This window comes from Mus caroli, chromosome 14, assembly GCF_900094665.2.
Source record: "Mus caroli chromosome 14, CAROLI_EIJ_v1.1, whole genome shotgun sequence".
Classification (NCBI taxonomy): domain Eukaryota; kingdom Metazoa; phylum Chordata; class Mammalia; order Rodentia; family Muridae; genus Mus; species Mus caroli.
Genome location: NC_034583.1, coordinates 47,668,080 through 47,693,140, shown reverse-complemented (window position 1 = coordinate 47,693,140; position 25,061 = coordinate 47,668,080). Strand labels below are relative to the sequence as shown.

At 36.7% G+C, this 25,061-nt stretch overlaps 1 protein-coding gene across 1 annotated transcript in view; it reads right to left on the bottom strand.

Annotated features, from left to right (window-relative positions):
- Positions 1–25,061, bottom strand: part of Rnf17 (ring finger protein 17) — a 113,070-nt gene that overhangs the window by 76,437 nt on the left and 11,572 nt on the right. The window contains exons 3-11 of the mRNA XM_021182183.1: positions 20,453–20,544; positions 17,053–17,164; positions 15,889–15,960; positions 13,531–13,631; positions 9,885–10,056; positions 7,572–7,648; positions 7,298–7,372; positions 3,295–3,599; positions 766–855 (exon numbers count right to left, since the gene is read on the bottom strand). Coding sequence (XP_021037842.1) covers positions 766–855; positions 3,295–3,599; positions 7,298–7,372; positions 7,572–7,648; positions 9,885–10,056; positions 13,531–13,631; positions 15,889–15,960; positions 17,053–17,164; positions 20,453–20,544 — 1,096 coding nt within the window. The remainder of the gene's footprint in view (positions 1–765; positions 856–3,294; positions 3,600–7,297; positions 7,373–7,571; positions 7,649–9,884; positions 10,057–13,530; positions 13,632–15,888; positions 15,961–17,052; positions 17,165–20,452; positions 20,545–25,061) is intronic.

Genomic DNA, 25,061 nt, shown 5'->3' with positions numbered 1-25,061 from the left:
TCACAGTCAGCCATTGGATGGAACACAGGGCCCCCAATGGAGGAGCTAGAGAAAGTACCCAAGGAGCTAAAGGGATCTGCAATCCTATAGGTGGAACAACAATATGAACTACCCAGTACCCCCCAGAGCTCCTGTCTCTAGCTGCATATGAATCAGAAGATGGCCTAGTCGGCCATCAGTGGAAAGAGAGGCTCATTGGTCGTGCAAACTTTATCTGCCTCAGTACAGAGGAACGCCAGGGCCAAGAAGTGGGAGTGAGTGGGTGGGGGAGTGGGAAAGGGGAGTGGGTGGGGGACTTTTGGGATAACATTGGAAATGTAAATGAAATAAATACCAAAAAAAAGAGAAAGAAATAATAAGAGAGGAAGAGAATATAACAGAACTAGTGACATGAAAGCAGAGAGAGAAAAAAAAGAAAGCAGAGAGGAACATCTGGGAAGAGGAAAGAGACAAGCAAGAGGCAGGAGGGGAACAAATGAGACAGGTTTATTGACATATACGTGAGAATGTCATGAGAAAACCTATTACTTTGCATCATAAATTTAAATAGGTATTAAATTTGAAGAACCAAAGTAAGTATATAACCAAAGATTACAACTGTGAGAAACTATAAATTTTCAAGTAATTTTTCAGATAATAAAAACTTACAGCATTAAAAGGAAAACAGCTTTGGGTGGTAAAGTGTTCTCCGTGTGCATATTAAGAAACAGTCACCATACAGCAAGCAAACTCCACTCTATCACGTGTGGGCACTTGTTCAAATACCTGCTTTTGATCCAACAGGAGCAGACTGCTCTTTCTGAGGGGGCTTTTTTGGGTATCCAGAAGTCTCTATAGGATCATCTGTGAAGCATGCTTTAAAAAAACATAAGATAACTTTAGGAATTCTGTTAATGTTGACAGTGACCAGACACTAGTGTCTAAGAAGCTGTGGTTAAATTGGTAAAACACTAGAGTGACATGGTTTCTTATAAGTAATGTCATGATAGGTAATCCGAAGTCATTCATACATCAATGATAATAATTTAGAGGGAAGACTTGTCTTTTTTTATTTAAAATTTAATTCTGGGTCTCTGTTCAAAAGCCTACATTTTCTCAAGCATGCACTATTATCCCCTTTAAAAGGTCTGTTTTTACTCTCCTTTCTTTACTCTTTTACTTTCTATGTGTTTAAAATTCTATTAAAATATTTCAAATAAATTCCAATTAAAAGCCTGGTCTGCAAAGCAAACCAGTAAAACAAACGACAGTGTTAAAAACCGTCCTTATGAAGACTGATAGTGTAACACCACACAAAGCAATAACATTTCACTTCTACAAAAATAGACAGAATTCCAACACTGTAATATTTAGTTGTTATAAAATGATATTCACAACACTTTAATTCCAAACAGAATTTTTTATTAGATATTTTCTTTCTTTACATTTCAAATGTTTTCCCTTTTCCTAGTTTCTCCTCCAAAACTCCCCTATCCTTTCTCCCTTTCCCCTGTTCCCCAACCCACCCATTCCTGCTTCCTGGCCCAGGCATTCTCCTATACTGGGGCATAGAGCCTTCACCGGACCAAGAGCCTCTCCTCCCATTGATGACCGACTAGGCCATCCTTTGCTACATATGCAGCTAGAGTCACGAGTCCATCGTGTGTTTTCTTTGATTGGTGGTTAAGTCCAGGGAGCTCTGGGAGTACTGGTTAGTTCATATTGTTTCCAAACAGAATTTTTATCTGCTATTTATTTGTATCATTTATATCATGCTTAAATGTATAATATGAAAATGTCAAATACCTTATGTACATTAAATATTAAAGATGCACCTCAGAAGTTTTCATTTTCTTATTTTATTTTTTTTAATTAGATATTTCCTTTCTTTACATTTTAAATGTTATCCCCTTTCCTGTTTTTCTCTTTGAAAACCCCTGATTCCATTCCCCATCCCCCTGCTCACCAACCCACCCACTCCTGCTTCCCTGTCCTGGCATTCCCCTACACTGGGGCATCAAGCCCTCTCAGGACCAAGGGCCTCTCTTCCCACTGATGTCTAACAAGGCCATCATCTGCTACATATGAAGCTGGAGCCATGAGTCCCTCCATGTGTACTCTTTGGTTGGTGGTTTAGTCCCTGGGAGCTCTGGGGTGGGGGTGGGGGTGGGGGTGGGGGTGGGAGTACTGGTTGGTTTATATTGTTGTTTCTCCTATGGGGCTGCAAGCAAGTATGGATACTTTGGTCCTTCTTAGAAGGGGGAATAAAATACCCATGGGAGGCGATACAGAGATAAAGTGTGGAGCAGAGACTGAAGGAAAGACCATCCAGAGACTGCCCCACCTGGGGATCCATCCCATATACAGTCACCAAACCCAGACAATATTGTGGATGCCAACAAGTGCTTGCTGACAGGAGCCTGATATAGCTGTCTCCTGAGAGGCTCTGCCACTGCCTGACAAATACAGAGGTAGGTGCTCGCAGCCAACCACTGGACTGAGCACAAGGTTCCCAATGGAGGAGCTAGAGAAAGGACAGAAAGAGTTAAAGGAGCTTGCAGCCCCATAGGAGGAACAAAATTTTCTTATTTTAAATTCTAAAATGTTACTTTATTTCTATGTATATTGGTGTTTTGCCTGAATACATGTATATTCAGAGGTGGGTGTCTGGTGCCTGCTGAGGTCAGAAAAAAGTGTTGGATCCCCTGGAATTGGAGTTAAAGATGGTTGTAAGCCACCAAACCTAGGCTCTCTGGTCCTTTTCAACAATAATAAAGCTTTTCATTGCTGAGCCAACTCTCCAGATACCATATCTGTGTTTGTTTGTTTGTTTGTTTGTTTGTTTGTGATAGTGTCTCAGCATGTAGCCCTGCCTGGTCAGGGCTCACTATGTATACCTGGCTGGCCTAAAATTTACAGAGATCTGCCTGCCTCTGCTTTCTGAGTGCTGGAATTAAAAGCCTTTGCCAACATAGGCCTTTAAAAAGCAAGCCAGGCATGGTAGCTCATATTAGCAATCCCAGCATTCAAGTCACTGAGGCAGGATTGCTTTAAATAGGATCCTGGTGGGCTATACAGTGAATTCTGGGCCAGACTACATTATACTGTGAGACCCCTCCCATCCCCCCAAACCCAATAATAAATAAATAAAAGGCTAAAAACCCCAACTTTCCAACTTTGGGATATATGAAGGTAGGTGCATGGAATCAATAGGTTTAACTCATGATGAGGACATGAGATCAGAGCAGCATGTTTCTACTAAGCACATGAACATTAACTATACATAAGAAATCTTTCCTTTTTTATTTTACTCACATTCTAGGTTTTCCTCAATAATTTCCTCAATTATCACATCAGGGCTGGATCCCAGTTGAGGCAGTACAGCGATAGTCTTAGGAGATGTCCCCACAACCATCTCTTTCGTTGGCTGCTTGTTTTTCCCTTCTAAATGCCTGTCAGGGGCCTCTGCTTGCAAAGGAGGTTCAGGTGCTTCATCAGCCAGGACAGCAGTATCTACCTTTTTCTTTTCTAGTGATGAGTATACATCACAACAGAGTTCCTTTTTATTATTAAATTTCTTTTGAACATTCTGTCCACCTTCATTTTCTTGAGGGTAACATCTGTTTAAAAATACACAGCAGGACTACTTTAATATTGATCTTCAAACTATTTCTTTCTCATTTGTTAGTGACAGTGTGACACAAACCAAGAGATCAAAGTTGTAGGTGACCTAGAGATATCTGTAAACAGCTTCATTGAAGCATAAACATATACCATACAATTCAATGACTTTTGGTAACCTTAAAAAATTGCATACCCTAAGATACAATCTAATTTTAGAACATGGTCACTGGCCCAAGAGAACTCTCTTGCCCTTTCCAAATTCCCAAAGAAACCGCTTACTTAAAGCTCCAAGCAGCCTTTGAGATCATCTGTTCTATTCTGTTCTGTTCTGGTTTTGTTTTGTTTGAGGCAGGGTCTAAGTGGTTCAGGTTGGCTTGGAATTTACCTGGTCTCTAGTGCATAATCTTCTTGCTTCAGCCTACCAAGTGCTGAGATTACAGGTGTATGCAAGCACACCTGGCCACCTTTAAGGTTTTAAAAAGTCAGGGAGGAATACCATAACTGAAAAACTGAGGAAAACTTCAAATAATCATATTAAAATCTGATCCTAAAATCTCATGATTTTTCTTTTTTTTTTTTTTTTGGTTTTTTGAGACAGGGTTTCTCTGTGTAGCCCTGGCTGTCCTGGAACTCACTTTGTAGACCAGGCTGGCCTCGAACTCAGAAATCCGCCTGCCTCTGCCTCCCGAGTGCTGGGATTAAAGGTGTGCGCCACCACGCCCGGCTCATGATTTTTCAAAAGAAGTCATTTTGATTTGGCTTATGTGTTTCATTTAAATTATATTAGCATTATTTCTTACTTTATTTTGTCATATGAAAGATAAAGAATAGGAAAGAATGTGGGTACAAATCTTAAGCTTCTACCAGGCTCATAGTTACATTACCTGAATCTTCTGGGTCTGGTATGTTTATTAGTTTGTGTGTGTGCTCATGCATGCATGAGTGCATGCCTGTGTGTATCACAGACAAGTGTGGAAGCTGGAAATTTATTTCTGATATCTTCATCAGCTACTGTCCACCTTATTTATTTATTTATTTATTTATTTATTTATGTGATGAGACAAGTTCTTTCACAGAACCTGGTTTCATCAAGTTCTAGGGAACTCATCTGTGGTGCCCAGCTTTTTAACATGGTGGTGAGATCTGAACTCTGGTACTGCATAGTGAGCCTGTGCAACAGCATGTCACTGACTGAGCTATCTCCTCAGCCCTACTTCCTATTTTTCTGTCCTGTCCTCATATTCAGATACTTTTAGTCTATCAAATTTATAATTAAAAAATTTTAAATGCAAGAAAATGAGTCCAAAAAGGTTACATACATTTTAGTTAACTTATAATGGATCTTATTTTTTCATGAAACTAGTGGCCGACTTACACATTAGAGAAAGGCAACTGAATTTAGAACAATTTATGTTTATCTGCCTCTTTCAACAGAGAGTATGTACTTGACATTAAGGAAAATTAATCTAAGTTGTGTGGTGGATCCATGTGTGTAAACAACCTTGTATTGTATTATAAACACCTTTCCATAAATCCCCCAGCCCTTACTGAATGTGTAGCCAGCCCCTCTCACTAACCTTTCCTTGTATAACACCACACTTTTCTGTCTATCTATATCCTTTCTCTCCCTGCACTCTCTAAATGTTATTTAGATTTCAGATCACTTTTTTATTGTTTTAGATTTAAATATTTTCTGAAGTACTACCCTTGACCTTTTTCAATACTTTCTCCACTGGACAAACTTGTCATTTAATAATAAGAACATGCAGCTTATAGAATTTACCTTCATAAATGTTTAACTCAGAGTAGTCATTCAAAATCAACACAAGATTAGCAAAGACTTTTATATAGAGGCATAATAGTTTTTAACCTTAAAAATATTTGATAGTAACTACATTCAAGTTCTGAAATTATCTAAAAGAACATACTGCCTGCAAAGGTTGATGATTATCTATGGAAGCCCCCAAAGGGACTCCAAGGGACTGCCTACTCGAAGATTGGTACCCTTTATTCCTCTAGCAAGGTCTTCCTAATGACAAAGAGGATGTACTGGCTATTTTTGTGTCAACTTGACACAGCTGGAGTTATCACAGAGAAAGGAGCTTCAGTTGAGGAAATGCCTCCATGAGATCCAACTGTAAGGCATTTTCTCAATTAGTGATCAAGGGGGAAGGCCCCTTGTGGGTGGGATCATCCCTGGGCTGGTAGTCTTGGTTCTATAAGAGAGCAGGCTGAGCAAGCCAGGGGAGGCAAGCCAGTAAAGAACATCCCTCCATGGCCTCTGCATCAGCTCCTGCTCCCTGACCTGAGTTCCAGTCCTGACTTCCTTTGGTGATGAACAGCAGTATGGAAGTGTAAGCCGAATAAACCCTTTCCTCCCCAACTTGCTTCTTGGTCATGATGGTTGTGCAGGAATAGAAACACTGACTAAAACAGAGGATAAGAGGCTATGTGTAATAGTTTCCTTCCCTGTTGCTGTGATAAACACTCTGATCAAAGGCAACTTGAGGAGAAAAGGATTTATTTGGCCTTTACTTCCATGTCACTGTTTATTACTAAGGGAAGTCAGGGCAATGCAAGCAAAGAAACCTGATTGCTAGCTTGTTTGAAGGATCATACTTAACTATCTGTTTAACACACCATAAAAACAAAGATAAAATGAAAATAAAAATGCAATCTAGCTTTTGTTATTTTCATGTTTAAAATCTTCTGAGTGGTTTGTATCATCCAATAGAACTGGCAACAACACTGAAAGCGTCAAATCTATCTGCCCCTCCTTGCACAAAGGTCTGAATCCAGGGCCTCATGCATACTAGTAAGCTGTCATCTTGGAAGCAGAGACCAAGACTCTCATCAGATAAAGAACTTGTCAACTCCCTGATTTTGAGCTTTCTAGACTCTAGACTGAGGAAACAAATTTTTATTCAGGCATTTTGTTATAGCAGCATGACTATACTAAGACAACTAAGCATTTGAGATCTAGCTTATGAAACCTAAGAAGCAAATCTGTCATTTAGTCTCAATTAACTTGTGTTTAAGCAACAACTGGTTAGTAGCTGTCACACTGCATAGCATGCAAGTAGAAAACAAAGTTTAAATACTGTCACACAGAAGCACAGCCTAAGGATTTTGCTGTACACAGAAGGATGCAGAGAATGGAACTGTAGCAGGTACTCCAATGTGATGTGCTAGTTTATTGTCTACGTGCTGCTCAGATGCCTACCTTCCATTTGATCTCCTTTCCAATTGTCAACTGTTTTCCAAGGTAAGTGAAAACAGAATCTTCCCCAGTTCTCCATTGTACCAAGAGGAAATGACCATTCTGCTCCTCTGTATCAGCTAATGTCTACACGTACTATCACAACCATTACACATGTTATCTGTTTTCTGTTTGTATTTTATATATTTTAATTTCTCTGGTTATCTCTTGGTCTTCTAGAGTGTTGGGGTCTAGCATAAAAATCAGTTTTCGATGCTTGTTGACTGAGTTAATTGAAAAAAGCTTCAAAGCACGTAAATCACTAATAATATTCTCTTCCAGGTCTTTAAAAAAAGTATTACAAACAGAAATTAACAATAGAAATGCAGCTTTTAAATCATTTTAGCTCTTGAATTAAATTAAACATTCACTTATCTTTTAGATGTAGGTATTATCAGATACTAACAGCATGTTGCCATTCTTAAAAATACTTACTTTGTTGAGTCCTCAAATTCAATCTTTCCCATACTGCTGAACATGCAGATAGCCTCACTGCAATTTATATCCAACCTAAAACATATAATAAATAAATGTTCTCATAAATTTATTCTTCTCTATATAACAGTTGCTAACATTAGCTAACTTAAAAAGTATTAAAGTAACTTATAGGTTGTCACTTTAAGAAGCATGTATGATCCAAAATTCCAAATTATAATTGCTTGGTATTTAATAACTCTTGGTATGGTTTCCTGAATCAAGACTTACTCACCTGGGGGGGTTCCTTGGAATTATGGAACTAACTTGTGACAATTCACTTTCAAATGTTAACTTCAAAGTCCGGATAATCTGGAGTCAAGAGAAAAGTATACTTCATATGTAATTTTTTAAATTAAAAATATAGGTAAAAGAGGATTTTAGAAGGAAAATGATCTTTTAGGTATCATAATTAATTAAATGTAATTAATACATTTAAGGTTATTTTTTGGCCTCTCAAAGTAAAGGGCACAAATCAAATGCTTGCAAAATTCTCTAAAGGAATTTAAAGAATCTCTAACTAGAGATATATATTAACAGATAGACCCAAGAAATAATTAGAGTATAACTATCTGAGTATAGAAAGATCTGATCAGATTCATTATGCATCTGTGTTACCATCAAACACTTCCTCCTCTTGCCTCCTCTTCCTAACTAAATTAACCACAGAAAACACATTTTATTACTTTTTTCCCCCCAAAATTGTGCATACAGACATACTGTTTTTAGAATTAAAGTTAGTGGAGAATTAGGAAGAAGAAACTGCCAAATTCTTCGCCCTTTCTTTACAGTTAGAGATTCTCGAGACAATTAGATGAGTAATTTCTAATTCTATACCTCAGTGCATCATTTTAGTTGTTCATTTATGGGAAATAAGACTCTGAGGACATGAAGATTAATAGATGTTTCTCGCTCTTACAGGATGAAGCAGAATTAGCAAAAAGGATACTCTTAATCTTGTCCTGACAATTTGTGCTATAAGAAAGATATTTCTATTTTGCACAACTTTTCTCCCTAGGCCCAAGATTATAAAACAGGACTGGATGAAACAACTATTTCCTGATTTGTACCTTGTGTACATAGGAGACAGGAGGAATGAGATCTTGAATTAAAAATTTAAGTCAAAAGTTCAGCTATAAACTCATGAGAAGAAAACAGTCTCATTTTGTTTGCTGCTCATATGGGTCCTTATCTTTAATTCAAGTGTCTTACAACTCTTCTACAGTCTGCAACTTAAGTGTCCTCTAAAGACCTAGGGTGGTGCTACTAACAGTGTTAGGAACTTTCAAGAAGTAAGGACTAATATGAGGTTTTAGGTCACTGGCATAATGTCACTGAAAAGGACAGTCAGTTCCAAATCTCTTCCTCTTTTCCTCCCTGGTCACGAAATACATGGTTTTGCTTTGCTGTACATGATGTGCACTAGAGACCCTAAACAAAAGAGCCAACCAATTATGAGTGCCCACAAAACTGTGAGCAAAATCTAGCCTCTTTATGGGTTTGATGCTCTCAGATATTTATCATAGTGATGAAAATCTAAGTACCACAAACCTCAGTTAAACCTTATTGTTAAATTACGTTGTTTTAAGATTATGTGTTCTAAACTATAAAAATATTAAAAGGCTAAATGAATGTAACAGTGTATTTCTTAGAATTCAAAAATACTGCCAGGTGTGGTACTGCTGGCCTGTAATAGTACCATTTGCATGGTGGAGATAGGTAAATCTCTGTGTTTTAGGCCACTCTGGCTTACATAACAAGTTCCAAGACAGCCAGGGCGACATAGAAAGACCCTGTATCAAAAACAACAACAACAACAAAATAATAAAGAATTTAAACATCTAAGTAGTATCGATTACCAACAAAGACCGTCCCATAGTTTTTTCATGTGTGTGTGAGTATGTACTGATTTACATATACTATAATATGTAATACATGTATTTTTATATATACTACAATATTTCAAAAACAGTATGTATTCAGTAGATAGCATAATTTGATTTTAATCTCTGTGAGCTGATCCTTTCTTACAAAGTTGGGCAGGGCAGAGAATCACATGGTCCTAAGAGTAAGCAATGAAGCCAAGGCATGGTGGGGCACACCTCTAAGCCCAGAGCTTGGGAGGAAGGAGCAGGTAGATCTCTGAGTTTGAGGCTAGCCTAGTCCACAAAATAGGTTGCAGGACAGCCAGGGCTGTTACACAGAGAAACTCTGTCTCAAAAATCCAGATAGGTAGGTAGGTAGGTAGGTAGGTAGACAGATAGATAGAGAGAAGAAATTAAACCATTAAAAAATAAGCAGTGGACTTTCTATAGTATACTTCTGCTAAGTCATGCCATTTGGTAGGTTATCTGTATTAAATACATTTTGTTTTTAAATATTTTAACTTGATAATAGGTTTATTGGACTATAATCCCGTAAGTCAGGAGTACTTGTAGAGTTTAGTGTAGTTGGAAAACCCAACTCTTAAGTCCTGCACCCCGAGTCCATATCTAGAGTGTGTACGTCAGCCCCACAACACTAATTCCCATTGGTGCGTTACCATTACCTGAGTCAGGTCACAGTAGGTCCTCAGAGAAGGAGCAGATTTGAGTTCTTTTGCTATCTTCATAGCTGCATCCAAATCACTTCTTTTCTCTTCAATGTAGCTCTTAACTGTTACTAATTTTGATAAATAATCATCTGTACGCCTTACAAGTTCTTCACACAAGCTCTTTTTCCTTTATTTAAGACAAAGTTATTTTGTGATTTTTTACTAGTATTTATATAAGTGTAAATTTATTATTGAGTAGTATCCCTAGCTTCACTAAGCAACGAACTCAACTAAAATAATTGATTCATTCCATTGATAATGAATTTAATTAAAATAATATGGCTAAAAGAGGCATGTTTTTACTGAACAGCATGTGTAAAGCTAATTTTAAAGTGTAAAACTAATTTTATTAGTTGATAAACTAAACATATAATGTGGTTCAATTAAACTGAAATAAATTACAATCGAAATCCATGTGTAAATAAAGACAAAAAAAAAAAAAAAGGTTGCAGAGACGTCTCAGCTGTTAAGAGCATCTGCTGCTCTTCTTGCAGCAGACCTGAGTTCAGATCCCAGCACTCAAGCATCTCACAACCACCTCTACCTTCAGGGATCTGAATCCCCACTCTGTCCTCTGTGATCACCAGCACTCACACAGTAAAAACAATTAAAATACAAAATTCAAAATTAAAGTAACGGGGCTGATGACTTGGTGGCTAAGATAATTAGTACAGTTCTTTTGGAAGACTTGGGCTCAGTTCTCAGCACCAACATCATGGCTTACAACTGCCTTTAACTCCAGTTCCAGGGATTCTGATGTCTTATCTTCACCTCCCATGGAGCACCAGGCATACACGTGGTATACATACATACACTCAGCAAAACGTTCACACATGTAACAATAAATAAATATTTAAAACAATTAAAAAATAAAAATAAGTCTTAAAGACAGAAAATAGTTTAAAAGATATAGTTGTATCATAGACACAGGGAGTCTTTAGAGCATTCAACCTAGCTAGGAGAGATTCTGTATCTCTCCTGTAGTCTACTGTGTCCCTACAGAGATATCTGTACTCATTTTTGCCAGAGGTTAATTGCACATTTAAATATTACCGTAGGTACACAGTCCATAAGAGTATATAATGAGATTTAAGGACAGCATCAAACCAGAACTTGAATGACAATTAACAATCATCTTCAAGATATTCCCTTGAATTGTTAAATAGTTGTTTTCACTAGTTACATAGCATTACTCAAATCCTTTCTCTTCTCTAGGGAGGAATTACTTTATTATAGCAATTTAAACATGTCTGAACTGAAAACTGAAAAATCCAAGTATTTTAATCATTAAACAAAATGATCTCTCATTGTTTTCTCCAAATCAAATTTAGCCTCTAGCAAAAAAAAGTTTGCTAACACTAAAGAAAACACGCTAGGTTTTGAAGGTAAATAGATATTCTTCAAACCATTTGGTGATACATGAATAATTTTTGAGAGTAGTTTCTTTAAATGAGACAAGCCTCTTTTGTTAAGTTGTAGTAATTTCCTAAAAGCTCACCTATATGGAATGGCATTAGAAAGGAGTAAGAAAGTCTCATTCTTCCATGGATATACGGGAAAAACAAACAAACAAACAAACAAACCCAACCCAACCCCAAACTGGCTAATATCATCTGATAATAACTCTAGAAAATAGCATTTTTAAAAAGATATTTTGTGTCTTCTTCTGAAGGTAGGAATACAGCTACCAATTCCTCCCTCCCAACCAGAGGAAGAACAACAGACCAGACTATGACACTAGTTAAGTGTGTTTTGTGCTGTCTGAAGGACTGATCTTTTGTTTTAGATCTTAGGCAGTAGAAAAGCTTGCGGATGCTCAGGAAGACTGCAATGAGATACTTTTGTAGGGGTCAGAGATTACGCATAGACATATAACATGTAACTTGAAACTAAGGCGAAGCTAAGCTGAACTTCTTGGGCCACACATAAGCAGACCTTAAGCTTTCATCTTATACCAATCCCAAGACTCAAAATGTGTCAGCTATTCTACGAAGAATGTCCCAGCAAGAATCAGAGTATAAAGACTGAGAGAGGTTGCTAGTTTTCTAGCCCCAAGTTTCAACATAAATCCTACCAGGGTCATGGATGAAAAACAACTATAACATAATATGGCTCAGTCAAAGGAAGAAAACAGAGTGGTAGAGATTTTCTAAAGAAGCATAGGCACTGGACTTTGTAGACTGATTTGAAACAATTGTCTTAAATATGTTCAAAGAAACAAATGAATACAAGAATAAAGAAAAAGAAGAGATTAGGAGGGTGGCCTAAGAATAAAATTCTAATATCAAGACAAAAAGAACATGAAAAGGAATCATGGCAGCAAATGTTCTCAGGGATAGAATGACTGCTTAGCATTAGAGCCTGAGTTAGAAATCTGGGCATGGTGGGATATGCTTGTAATCCCAGCATCTGAGGGAAGACAATTCTGAGTTTGAGGTCAGTCTGGGCTACATGGTGAGTTTAAGGCCAGTCTGGATTGTACAATAAGAACCGTCAAGCAAGCAAGCAAACAAATTTCATAAAAACGTTTGCACCTAGGTACATACTTCAATGGCAGAACACTTGCCGATCATGTGCCAGGCCTTCTAGTGTCTAGCACTGAAGAGGAGAAAAATCAAATGTTTTATGCACAAGACATAAAATGCCATAATAATGTAAGGAAATTAAGCATTGGTGTAGAGACAAATGGACAAAGACATTACTAAGCATATTGCTTTGGTCACATCAAAAGTTTCATGAGTCTATTTCTTTAAATGTGATTTCAAGAATCACATTTGTAGGCCAGCCTGGTCTACAGGACAGCCAGAACTACAGAGAAACCCTGTCTGGAAAAACTAAAAAAAAAAAAAAAATCACATTTGTGATTCTTTAATCACATATATGATGATTCATATGATTCCTTTAATCACATATAAGAAAATGGTAGGCCCATGTAGAAGAAAAAGTGGTTTGTATTTCTCCAAATATGTGAATTCTACAATTCATTCTACAATATGAGTTAGGCTATGAAAAATATTTTTCTTTGTTAATTGCTGTAAGAAAAACATGTGGACGCTTAGATCTGAAATAGCACTTGGAAAACTGGAGCAAGAGGATCATGTTTGTGCTCAGCCTAGGCTACTACAGTGATTCTGTATCTTAACATGCACACTCTCGTGCACACACACACACACACACACACACAAATGCATGGAGAGTGAGAGCTATGAGGGGCAGGGAACAAAGACAATGAAAGAATCTTATTAACTTTAAAGTTAGTTTAGCTTTGCAATTAAAAAGCAGATAGACAAAATTTTGGAAGTATAAAAAGTTTTCACTTGAATTTAAGTCAAAATCAGTCATTTTGTTTCTTTCTATTGTGCCTCTTAGTGTTGCCCAGATTGTTTTCAAATTCACAGAAACCCAACTCCATCAGCCTCCAGAATACTGTAATTATTGGCATGAGTCACTATACCTAGTTGGAAATCAGTCTTCAAGACTCACCGACTACTTTCCAGGCTTGTTTTAAGGTAACGCGTTACTTTAGTACAAACAAAGGAGCAGAGTGACAAGTTATGTTAAGAACTTCAGTTTCATTCAATCTGTAGTTTTAAGTTATTACCTGGAATCAAGAGAAGCAAGAAGTGTATCAAACTGTTTCTCCACAGCCTCTGTTAGACTGTGTGTCTCTTGTCTTGTTTGATCTTGTGTGCTATCAAGCATCTGGAAAGAAATAATTCAATGAACTAACTTGTAGTTTTATTTTGTAGCAGTTGTATCATCAATATAACGTTGAATATAAAAGATACTTTCTAGACTTTCCCAAACAGCCACAGAGGTGTTAAAAAATTAAACAAACCATTAAGTTCAACTTTATACTCTGGCCCTTGTTAGTAAGATCATATCTTGTAGGCATTTTTATACTGTTAACTTGACAAAACAGAAAAAAAGCAGTTAACACCTATAAACCTATGGATAGGCTTTATAAACCTTTTTCTTATCCCTTTTTGTCATTATAGGACAAAAGCCATTTTGGACCACTGATTTTTCTCTACAGCAGGGTTCTCTAAATTATAAAACAAAAAAAAACACCCAGATCAAAGTTAGAAAACACATTTCAGTTCTTGGTCCAGACCCAGGGTCCCTTAGTTCTTTCATTTCTGACTCCAGATTTACTCTTAGTCCTACTGCAGGCAGGAGCCCCTCCTCCTGCACTACCTCCATTCCCTAGGAACTCTGCTTCGTGATGCAGAACCAACTTTCCCTAGCTCTTCCCTCCTGTCTCTTCTTAGCCTTTCTTCTTAGCGCACCTCCATTCCTTTGTATTGCCTATAAACCTACTCTCTACCCGGGATCCCAGAGCTACCATACTTGCTTAGGATCCAGAATGGCCAACAGCAAACAAAGAATGAACACCTAGCCAACAAGGACAATTGTGATATCTATACCAAGAAATACCTAAATGTCATAACCTCAGAGTCCTAGATACCACTGCAAAAACACAAATATGAACAGTAAAGATAATATGCCTCCTTGGAAGCCAGGAACCCACTGTAACAGGCCTCAAGAAATGCAAGCTAGATGAAACACAACACAAAGACTTCAAAACAGCAATTCTGAATATGTTCAAGTGCCTTAAAGAGGGTTGGAATAAATGTTCAGTGAAGACTATGAAAATACAGACAGTTGAATGATAATGAAAACATTTTAAGACATGAAAGTAAAAACAGAATTACTAAAAAACCCCAAATGAAGTAAAACTGGAAATGAAAAACTCAGGATGTCAAACAAAATAACCACACAGATAAGCCTCACCAAAGATCTACAATTGAACAATGTGTGGAGAGTGAAACACTTTGGCGCACTCAGTCCTAAATGGGATGTCTTCAACAACTCCTCCACTACCAACACTCAGATAGCTAAATGGACGGGGAGGCAGAAAGAATGTAAGAGCCAGCAGTAATGGATGACTCCAAAGAAACAAGGTCTTCTATAAGCAACAAAGATTAATGTATATGAATTCAGAGACTGTGGCCACACACCGAACACCTGCACAGGACCAAGACAAATGAGGCCCAATACTGAGAGGGAGACACAGGCAAGGGTTCCTATTCTTAACCAAGAAGGTATCTGTAACTTGTATCTGCAAATATAAAAATTCAGTTCACAGAAAGTAAATATTCTGACTCCTCAAAACCTCTGATTTTACTAAGCTTCTTAGAATAACAATGCTACAGACATAATCCTGGCAGGTCATGGGGGAGGGGTAGTTTTCAATTCTTTTGCCAGTTTCTCTATTATTATATTACTACCTAACCTCAGTGATATAAAACCAAATGTACACATTTATAGAGATCATTTTGGCTGGGGCTGTCGCTCGTGGTAGAGTGCTTGCTTCACATGCATCACACTCTATAGATTCACTCCTCCATACTCAACACACACACACACCACCATCACCACCACCACCAAGAGGAAATAATGGGCTTAAAATGTATAATATTAACTGAAGTCACACCATCTCAGAAAGAAAAAATACCACTCACATGCTCTCACTTATATGCAGAACATACCCAGTAATATTTATGTATGTACATAAATGTGTATTTGTGTATAGTATAACATGTATGAGAGAAAAAAGAAATGCTAAATATTAAGGAATAAAGAAGTATTGAATTCAGGTAATGGACCTAAGTTATGGATGAGTTTATGAACCTAATTGTTTTTTTACTTCTAACTTGGCCATGGACTTTTGGTGATAAGTATATAAAAACATATTCAATAGTTAAACTACAAAATATAATGTGAATTAACTGTGCGGAAGCTCAGTGATATGTATAGACTTTGGATCTGGTGAATTTTGGTACATGATGGTTTTATTTGCAAGCTTATTACAATAAAGTTTATTAAAAAGTAGTTTTTTTTCATAAAGAAGTTATTTATGATTTATCTCCTGGTAGAATTTATTCAAAATGCTTACTTTTATAGCATTACTTAATTGTTCAAAATTACAGCCTGCTATCTTCAGTGCTTCATCAATTTCTTCTGTCTCCTAAGAAGTGAGGGAACCACATACAAATATAAAACACAAAAATAGATGCTTATATATATTATAGTTGCAAAAACTTGAGCTATTACTTGGTTACAAATACAACAAAGATCTACTACAGAAGTGTAAAAGCAAGAAACAACAATAAAAATACTAATAATCCCACCTATTTAGAAATAAAAATAATTAGCAATTTTATTCTCATAATATGGATAGAAAACCCGAGTCTCAGGCATGCTAGGCAAGCATTCTACCACTGAGCTACAACCTCAGACAGTAGAAACTGCTAACATTTTGTTATAGCATTCTAGGTTTTCCCCCATAAACTGTGAGAAAGGGTCTCACTATGTGTTTCTGAATGGCTTGGAACTCACTTATGTAGATCTGGCTGTCCTCAAACTTGTAATAATCCTCCTGCCCTGTCTTTATAGTGTTGTAATTATAGGAACACACCACCATCTTTAGTGATCTATGAGCTATCTACTTCAGCCTTCCAAGTGTTAGCAGTACAAACATGTACCACTACGGCCACCATAAAGATAGTGTTTAACATAAAAATGTACTTTGAATCCATTTTTTAATTTTAAATTATCTCATAAAAATGTATCAAGGAAAAAAGTTTTTAGGAAAAGATGATTATAAATATGGCTATGTTAAGAGTTTAAGTTGGGAGCAGAGACTGAAGGAAAGGCCACCCAGAGACTGTCCCACCTGGGAATTCATCCCATATACAGTTACCAAACCCAAAAACTATTGTGGATGCCAAGAAGTGCATGCTAAAAGGAGCCTGACATGACTGTCTCTCTCTCTCTTTTTTTCTTTTTTTGTTTTTTCGAGACAGGGTTTCTCTGTATAGCCCTGGCTGTCCTGGAACTCACTTTGTAGACCAGACTGGCCTCAAACTCAGAAATCCGCCTGCCTCTGCCTCCTGAGTGCTGGGATCAAAGGCGTGTGCCACCACACCTGGCTTATCTGTTACTTTTAAGCTTCTAAAGGAATGCATAATTGTAGGGCTCCTAAGAGGAAAAGATCAGCTACCTAACATAAAGCCAAATGTTTGGTTTCACAATACTTCATGACCAATGTTTTTCATACCGACATTACAGCTGATGGGTTTGAAACATTCCTATGTATGGAGGATGAATGTTCTAAATCATTAATTAGCTGGTCCACTGTCTTTTCAAGATCTGAAGAGCAGTTATTTACCCTGAAAAAAAATCAAATGTGTTATTTGAAATACAAGCACAAATATAACCTTCATTTTTATTTAACCTTCTCATTTTTATTCTATCAAAAATAATTCAGATGATGACTTATAAGAATATATTCTCAGTAATCAATAATCCATGAATAAAAATTATTTTCACATAATTTAATTTTAATATAAAGTTAACTTAAGCAAATTCCTAAAAGTAATACCTTGTATTAATTACCATGTATTAATCTCTTATTTACCTTTACTTGGTATTTTTGGGCAGAAATATTAATAATGTCTGAGATGTTTTAAGCTCATCAATTAAAATAACTCCTGCATACAAATAAGTACTTTAATGACAATGGTTATAAAGATTTTATAGTTAAGGAGCTCTTTGAGACAAAATTAATTAAGAAAATAAAAACTGGACAATACAAACAAATCTAGTGTGACTATGTAGTGTATGTAGCTCTGTGGCTGTGATAAGCAAAAAGTAACTTAGAGGAGGGAGTGCTTATTCCAGCTAACAGGTCACAGCCTATCACTGAGGGAAATCAAGACAGGAGCTCAAGAAGAAACCCGAAGCAGACACCATGGAGGAGCACTGTAAAAAGTACTTATATGCTGAAATATCAGCTATTAAAAGTAGCCTTTGTTAAGGATTAAACAGCATAGTGCACATGATTTTAGAAAATGCTTAACAACTTATTTTGTCAAATAGTTATAAGGGGCTGGTATTAGGACAGGGACTAATCCCTTTCCTTACAAGTTTGGGTAACATGAGACCCTATCTCAGAAGCCTCAAAATGCCACACTAGACAAATTATATATAACACTGTTTAAACAAAATTATATTTAAGAATGAAGGTTTTAATATAAATTTATATAGAATGTTTAATTTATAAACTGGTCATTTAGAACAAAACTTTTAACTTTTACTAGACAATATACATATATAAACAGGAGTATGATTTCATTAACTTGAATGATGTTTTAAGTCAGAAAATTTCAAAATGAAGTGAAGATCTTTGGAGGAAAGCAAATCTCTGAAAGCCCTGAATGGTCTTACCATGGCAGTGACTGCATGAATGGAGGAGGAGTGCTGCCTCCTCTGGTGGGAGGGAGCCCGCTTCATTACCATAATTCCTACTCTCTTTTTTTTTTAATTAGATATTTTCTTTATATACATTTCAAATGCTATCCCGAAAGTTCCCTATACCCTCCCCCCGCCATGCTCCTCTACCCACCCACTCCCACTTCTTGGCCCTGGCATTCAACTGTACTGGGGCATATAAAGTTTGCAATACCAAGGGGCCTCTCTTTCCAGTGATGGCCGACTAGGCCATCTTCTGCTACATATGCAGCTAGAGACACAAGCTCCGGGGGTACTGGTTAGTTCATATTGTTGTTCCACCTATAGGGTTGCAGACCCCTTCAGCTACTTGGGTGCTTTCTCTAGCTTCTCCATTGGGGGCCCTGTGTTCCATCTTATAGATGACTGTGAGCATCCACTTCTGTATTTGCCAGGCACTCGCATAGCCTCATACAAGACAGCTATACCAGGGTCCCTTCAGCACATAATCCCTACTCTTTGTTTATGCTCACTCCACACTGTCCAATACATTATCTGTTGGACTTTTGCAAATGTCCAAATATGGCAGTCCTAAACTTGATAAAAATGGCTACTCCATGGAGACAGATCTATGGCCACTGAATCACAGTGGTTCTATGGCCACTGAATCACAATGGTTCGTGAAGTTTTGGTCTCATCATTTGCACAGGGCTCATGCAGAAAGTGACTGGAAAACTGTATTTATAGGAGTTAAGAGAAGTACTGTGTCTGTTAACAACTAGATGCCAAACTTCAGGTGAGAGGTTTTCTACTCAAAGATACAACTAGAATCATTCTTTTAATTTGTCCACAACTCATTAAAGTCTGAAAGAAAAACAACGCAGTATAGTGAAAATCCAGTAAATTCAAGTTAAAGAATTTGGGATTTGAACTGGACAGGCCATGGTAACTAGAGAGCAAGGAGAGTAGGAAGTGAAATGAGAGAGAGGAAGAGAGCAAGAGAATTAAGTGGTGCAATAGAAGAGAGGTTACAGGCATAGAAGATATTGGAATAGCTGGAATCTGTAGGAGGTAAATGAATAACAATATAGAAACTTGGATAATTTACCTGGTATTACATATAAAATTGGTTCCAAAATGAGACAGCTCCTTGAAAATCCCTATTTTTATTTCTAGAATGACTATCATATTAAATATACTTTAAAAAGTGAGCATCTATAAAATATGAACAATCATTTAAGTAAGGTTCTAGAAAGCTGGTGTACTGGCATCCATCCTGCCTCCAGGTTCCTGCCCTGCCTGAGCTCCCGTTCTTACTGCTTTGGATGATGAACTGTGATATGGAACTATAGATGAAAGAAAACCCTTTCTTCTCTAAATTGCTTTGGTTATGGTGTTTCATCACAGCAATAGTAATCCTAACTAAGATAGCTATTAAGAAAATTCTTTATCGCTTAAAAAGTTGAAAAGTCAATTTTTATCTCTTTTCCCACCAAAACTCAACTTTAAAGATGACATCATCTGGACTAACATAAGAATTCACAAAAACTAGAAAATATAAAAATATGCCTTTTATCTAACAAATATCACTTGTTCTCTGCATTGCTCTTGGGTTATAGAGAGGAACAAGATGGTTCTGTGCTCTTTAACAGGACTATAGACTAGCATGGCAGTTTTGATTTGAAAAGCTAAATGGTTAAGGCCATAAAAGAATAGCATAATGGTTGTGTCTAGCTCAGTTATGTTTAAAAATTTCTATCAAGGATAAAGGGGGTGAATATGATAAAATACATGCATGTATAAAAGTATAATAAACACCATTATTATATATAATACATGGTACTAAACTCTAATTCAAAGGCCAAGTCTCAAAGAAAGATGGAAAAATAAGAGAATTCAAAAGTTGCTCCTCATACTGTACTCTTGCCATTTTTAAGATCAACAGAGTTCTTTTTTCTTAATAAATGACTATCATTCAGCTGCAATAATTTTAGCTAATTCTGGATTCTCAGCCTCCTGTTTGAAGGTTTTCTTGCAATCTTTTATGTCTGTTAACTGCTGCCTTTTTATGGAGTTAGATCCATAACAATCAAGACAAATTAATGAACTTAAGTAGCACTCCATAAACAATAGGCTAGAAACACATTTAACAGTCACGTTTAATCAATAATTCTAAACTGTTAAGGCTGAGCTTTAAAATGCTAACGTAAATGCACACAAGAACATACATTGTCGGTGGCAATGCTTCCAGAGAAGAATCTTCTTCAATAACTCCATCTACTGGGTAGTGATCTTGATTCATACTGACAGTTGTATGAACCTTGAGACAAAATGGGATTAAACAAATTCATAGTCATTAAATTCCACTAATGCAGAACCCAAATAACATTTTGTGTGCTATTCATAAAAAGGAACAGGTAACAATAAAGATTCTAAAACTCTCTAAGTCAAGGGAAAACTGTACTTGTGGTTTTACCTTCATCAGTATGGGGGAAATTAGCACCCTAGTGGCTATTAAACAGAACATTAATGTAACCCAAACAACCCTTTGTTACAATTCTAAAGGAAATGACTGCCACAACACTTTAAAATTTGCCATTAAAGAATACATTGTATCATACCTTTATTCTGCTCAAAACTATTAAATCCTATATAGCATAAACTCTAAAAGCATTGCTGGTTATAAAACAAGAATTGAGTGGATAAGTGTGGCATTTAGTGCTCATTTGTGGCAAGGCACTAAACAGTCATTTATTATCAATATTTTGACCATCTAAGAGTTTTGGCAATTACCACTGACCAAAGCTTACAGCTACATTAATCTATGGGCAAACCCCATAGCTGTTTAGAAGGCAGTTTGATGGACACATCATGTCTATTTAGCAAATTATCCTCAGTAGATCTCCACTGTGACCTCTCAAATGATGGCTTTTTTTTTTTTTTTTTTNAGGGTTTCTCTGTATAGCCCTGGCTGTCCTGGAACTCACTTTGTAGACCAGGCTGGCCTCAAACTCAGAAATCTGCCTGCCTCTGCCTCCCAAGTGCATGATGGCTTTAAAAAAAAAAAAAAAAAAAACCAAAAACCAAAAACCAGGTTGAAAGTAACAGGTGTGAATTCCCTCTTGTGCAGCAGTCACTAGATCTAATTAGAAAGTCACTGATTATCCATAACAGACTGGCCACTATTAGAACCAGTGGGTTCATCTTGAGTGACTGAGTAAGGTTACTGATGACAATTCTTCCCTAGCAAGTCTTCATGGCAACTCCTGGCACAATGAGGGCTAGGCAGCAGAGAAGAAGCTTCTATCCCAGTGCCAGATTTGATGTTTTCAGCAAGAGTTTTTTTATCGCCTATTTCTGGAAGGCCACCAAAGGGAGTGACAATTGCCTATACTGTTTGGGATCCCCTGGGGTCTTCTTTGACCAACAACTCATAGAGAATTGACATCAATGAGTCTCTGCAGTCACCAATCTGGCACTGGAATTTTGTTTTTTAATAACCTATAGCTTTGGGGGACAGTTTTACTTATCAATCAGAGGTACTTCTGCTAAAACAACCTATTTTTGATCATCTCATTAAGTATCAGATTTTCATATGGCTTCTCATATACCTTTAGTTTTGTCTGATGCTACCTTTACCTAGTCCTCTCCTTCATCTCCCTATTCCCCTTCCCCAATTAAACCTTCTCACTCTCAGTATCCAGCCTTCCACTTTTGAATCATATATGGTCTTCCTTCCAAGAGTGGAATTAGAGAACACGGGGTGTTTATCTTTTTGAACCCAAGTTACCTCACTTAATTTCCAGTTTCACCCATCTTCCTACAAATTTCCTAATTCCATTTTCCTTGTGGCTTAATAAAATTCCACTGTGTATGTGTCACATTTTTATTATCCATTAGCTGTTAATGAAAATATAAGCTGATTCCATTTCTCTTATGAACTGAGCAGCAATAAATATGGACATGCAAGCATCTATGTGTTAGGATACAGAATCTTTTAGGTATATGCCTATGGACCGAATACCTGGGTCATATGGTAATTCTGTGTCTAGATTTTTAAAAAACCTCCACAGTGATAATGGAGCCTGTTTTCATTGTATCCCACTAGATTTTGGTGTGTTATGGCTTAATTTTTTATTAAATTCTAAGAACTCTTTGATTTTCTTAGTGACCAATCCATCATTTAACAAACTTTTCTATTTCTAGCCTTATTCTACTGTGAATACAAGAGACTATTTCAGTTTTCTTCTATTTGGTGAGACATATTTTGTGTCCTTATGTGTGACCTATTTTACAGAAAGTTCCGTTGAATACTTAAAAGAATGTCTGTTCTGCAGTGTTTACATGGAATCCATTTTGACTATGATGTCATTTAACTCTGATATTTAGTTTTTATCAGAATAATCTCTTGATGAGAGTCACCCATTAAAACTGCGCTGGGGCTAATCTGTGACTTTGTACCCAGTACTTATGAACCTTGGTGAACCTGTACCTAGAATTTTTGTATCCTCCTGATTGTTCTTTTAATTAGTAGGAAGTTCCTTTATCTGTCCTGACTAGTTTCGGTTTGGAGTCTATTTTGTTAAAGAAGCATGCTTGTTTCCTAGTTTCCTTTGCTTGGAATACTATTTTTCATACTTTTAACATAAAATAGTGTTTATCTTTGACATGTATCTTGGAGGAAGAAAATATATCTTGTTCTTTAATCAAATCTGCTATCTGTGTCATTTTATAGAGGATTACAAGCATTAAAGTATAGGGTTATTACTGAAAAGTGTAAATTAAGTTCTATTACTTTGTTCATTTGGTGAGTTAGGTGTTTTAAAATTCATTTGTTCTAGCATGTTGTTATTTTCTGTGTTTATCACTTTTGATGTGTTTATCATTCCCTTCAGTCTGAAGAATTACTTCCCGAATCCTCTGTAGAGATAGTTAAAAGTTATGTACTACTGTAGTCTGCTTTTATCATGGAATATTTCTTTCTCTACCAATTCTGACATATTTTTTCTAGACACCATAGTCTTGGCTGGAAGCTGTAGTGTTTTAGACTTTAAGTATATCATTCCATTTCCTTTTGGTTTTTAAAGTTTTTCTAAAAAAAACAAAGCTGCTATTTTATGGGTCTCTATCTGTGACTTGGTGTTTCTATCTTGCAGCACTCGATATACTTTGTTTTGTTATATTTAGTGTGCTAACTATGTATGCCACTGGTAATGTTCGTATATTGTGCTATTTGATATTCTATACCTTTTGTACTTGGATGAGCCCCTCTCTTAATTTGGGGTATGAGATGGTTATTATTGACTGCCAACTTGACTACAATCTGGCATTAACTAAAACCCAAACAGCTGAGTAGAGATTTTTTTAAAAAAACAATTTGAAGTGGGAGCTCTACTTCTAGTCTGGATATTTGAGGTTGGAAGATACAACTTTACCAGTTCTTTTGCGATGGGAAAATATACCATTTATATGGGCCGCAGCTTCTGCTGGCAGTCAATATAAAGACATGGAAGAAAAGCGCTTTGTCTGCTTGCTCTTGTTCTCTCTAGTAAGTCCAGTTCTTCACTGGAATTAGAGCCTACTTCTTCAGTATTCAGTGTATATTGAAGACCAGCAGAAACATCTAACCTTGTGGACAGAATTTATACAGCCATCCTTCGACTAGTTAGACTAAAGCCTGTAAACCATTCTAATAAATCTCCCATTTATAAATCTCCCTTTATAATCTATATGTACCTACATCATACACATACACACACACACACACACACACACACACACACACATGTTCTGTTCTTCTAGAGTAGTGGTTCTCAACCTTTAATATAGTTCCTTATGTTGTGGTGACCCCAACCATAAAATTATGCTAAATCATAACTGTAATTTTGCTATGGTAATAAACTGTAATGTAAATATTTGGGGAGATAGAGGTTTGCCAAAGGTATCATGACCCACAGATTGCAAACTGCTGCTCTAGAGAACCCTAATACAGGAGATTTTCTACAGTAATTGTATTAAAATATTCTCTATGATTTCGGCATACAATTCTTCTACATTTTTATTCATTATTTAGTTTTTCATGGTATTCCAAAGACCTTGAATTTAAAAAAAAATTTTTTTTTTTTTTAAATTACAGCCAGGCAGTGGTGGCACATGCCTTTAATCCCAGCACTTGGGAGGCAGAGGCAGGCAGATTTCTGAGTTTGAGGCCAGCTTGCTCTACAGAGTGAGTTCCAGGACAGCCAGGGCTTCACAGAGAAACCCTGTCTTGAAAAACCAAAAAATAAAAAATTACAGTCCTCAACAGAATGTAACAATTCTTCTATGCTGTCCTTCAAGCCCTTATGTTCTGCCCTCCTTGTGGTCCACTCTATTAGTGAAGGTTTTAACTGAGTGGGTTTTTGTTGTTGTAGTTGTTGAACATTTAATCTTTCATTTCCAGCATCTTTGAAGAAGGGTTTCTCTTCAAACCATCTCCTTTTTGAATTCAACTTTCATATGTTGTACTGACTTCCTGGTTACTTGGCTTTCTTTGTCCTTTGGGGATTCACTCCGAAGTTTATAGTGATCTCTTTAATTGCTGCAAACACACTAATCATCCTTTGAATTCTTCGTATGGAATTTTGCCTAAGTTACCCTCATTGGAGGCATTCCTCTGAAATTGGCAGATTTTGGAGACGTTATCCTGGCTTTTCATGTTCTGTGTTTTCACAGTTGGAACTTGCACATTAAGAGTTAGATTGTCTAGTCCCTGATTTTAGAGGGATTGCTTCAAGCTTCTCACCATTTACTTTGATGTTGGCTACTGGTTTGCTGTAGATTGCTTTTATCATGTTT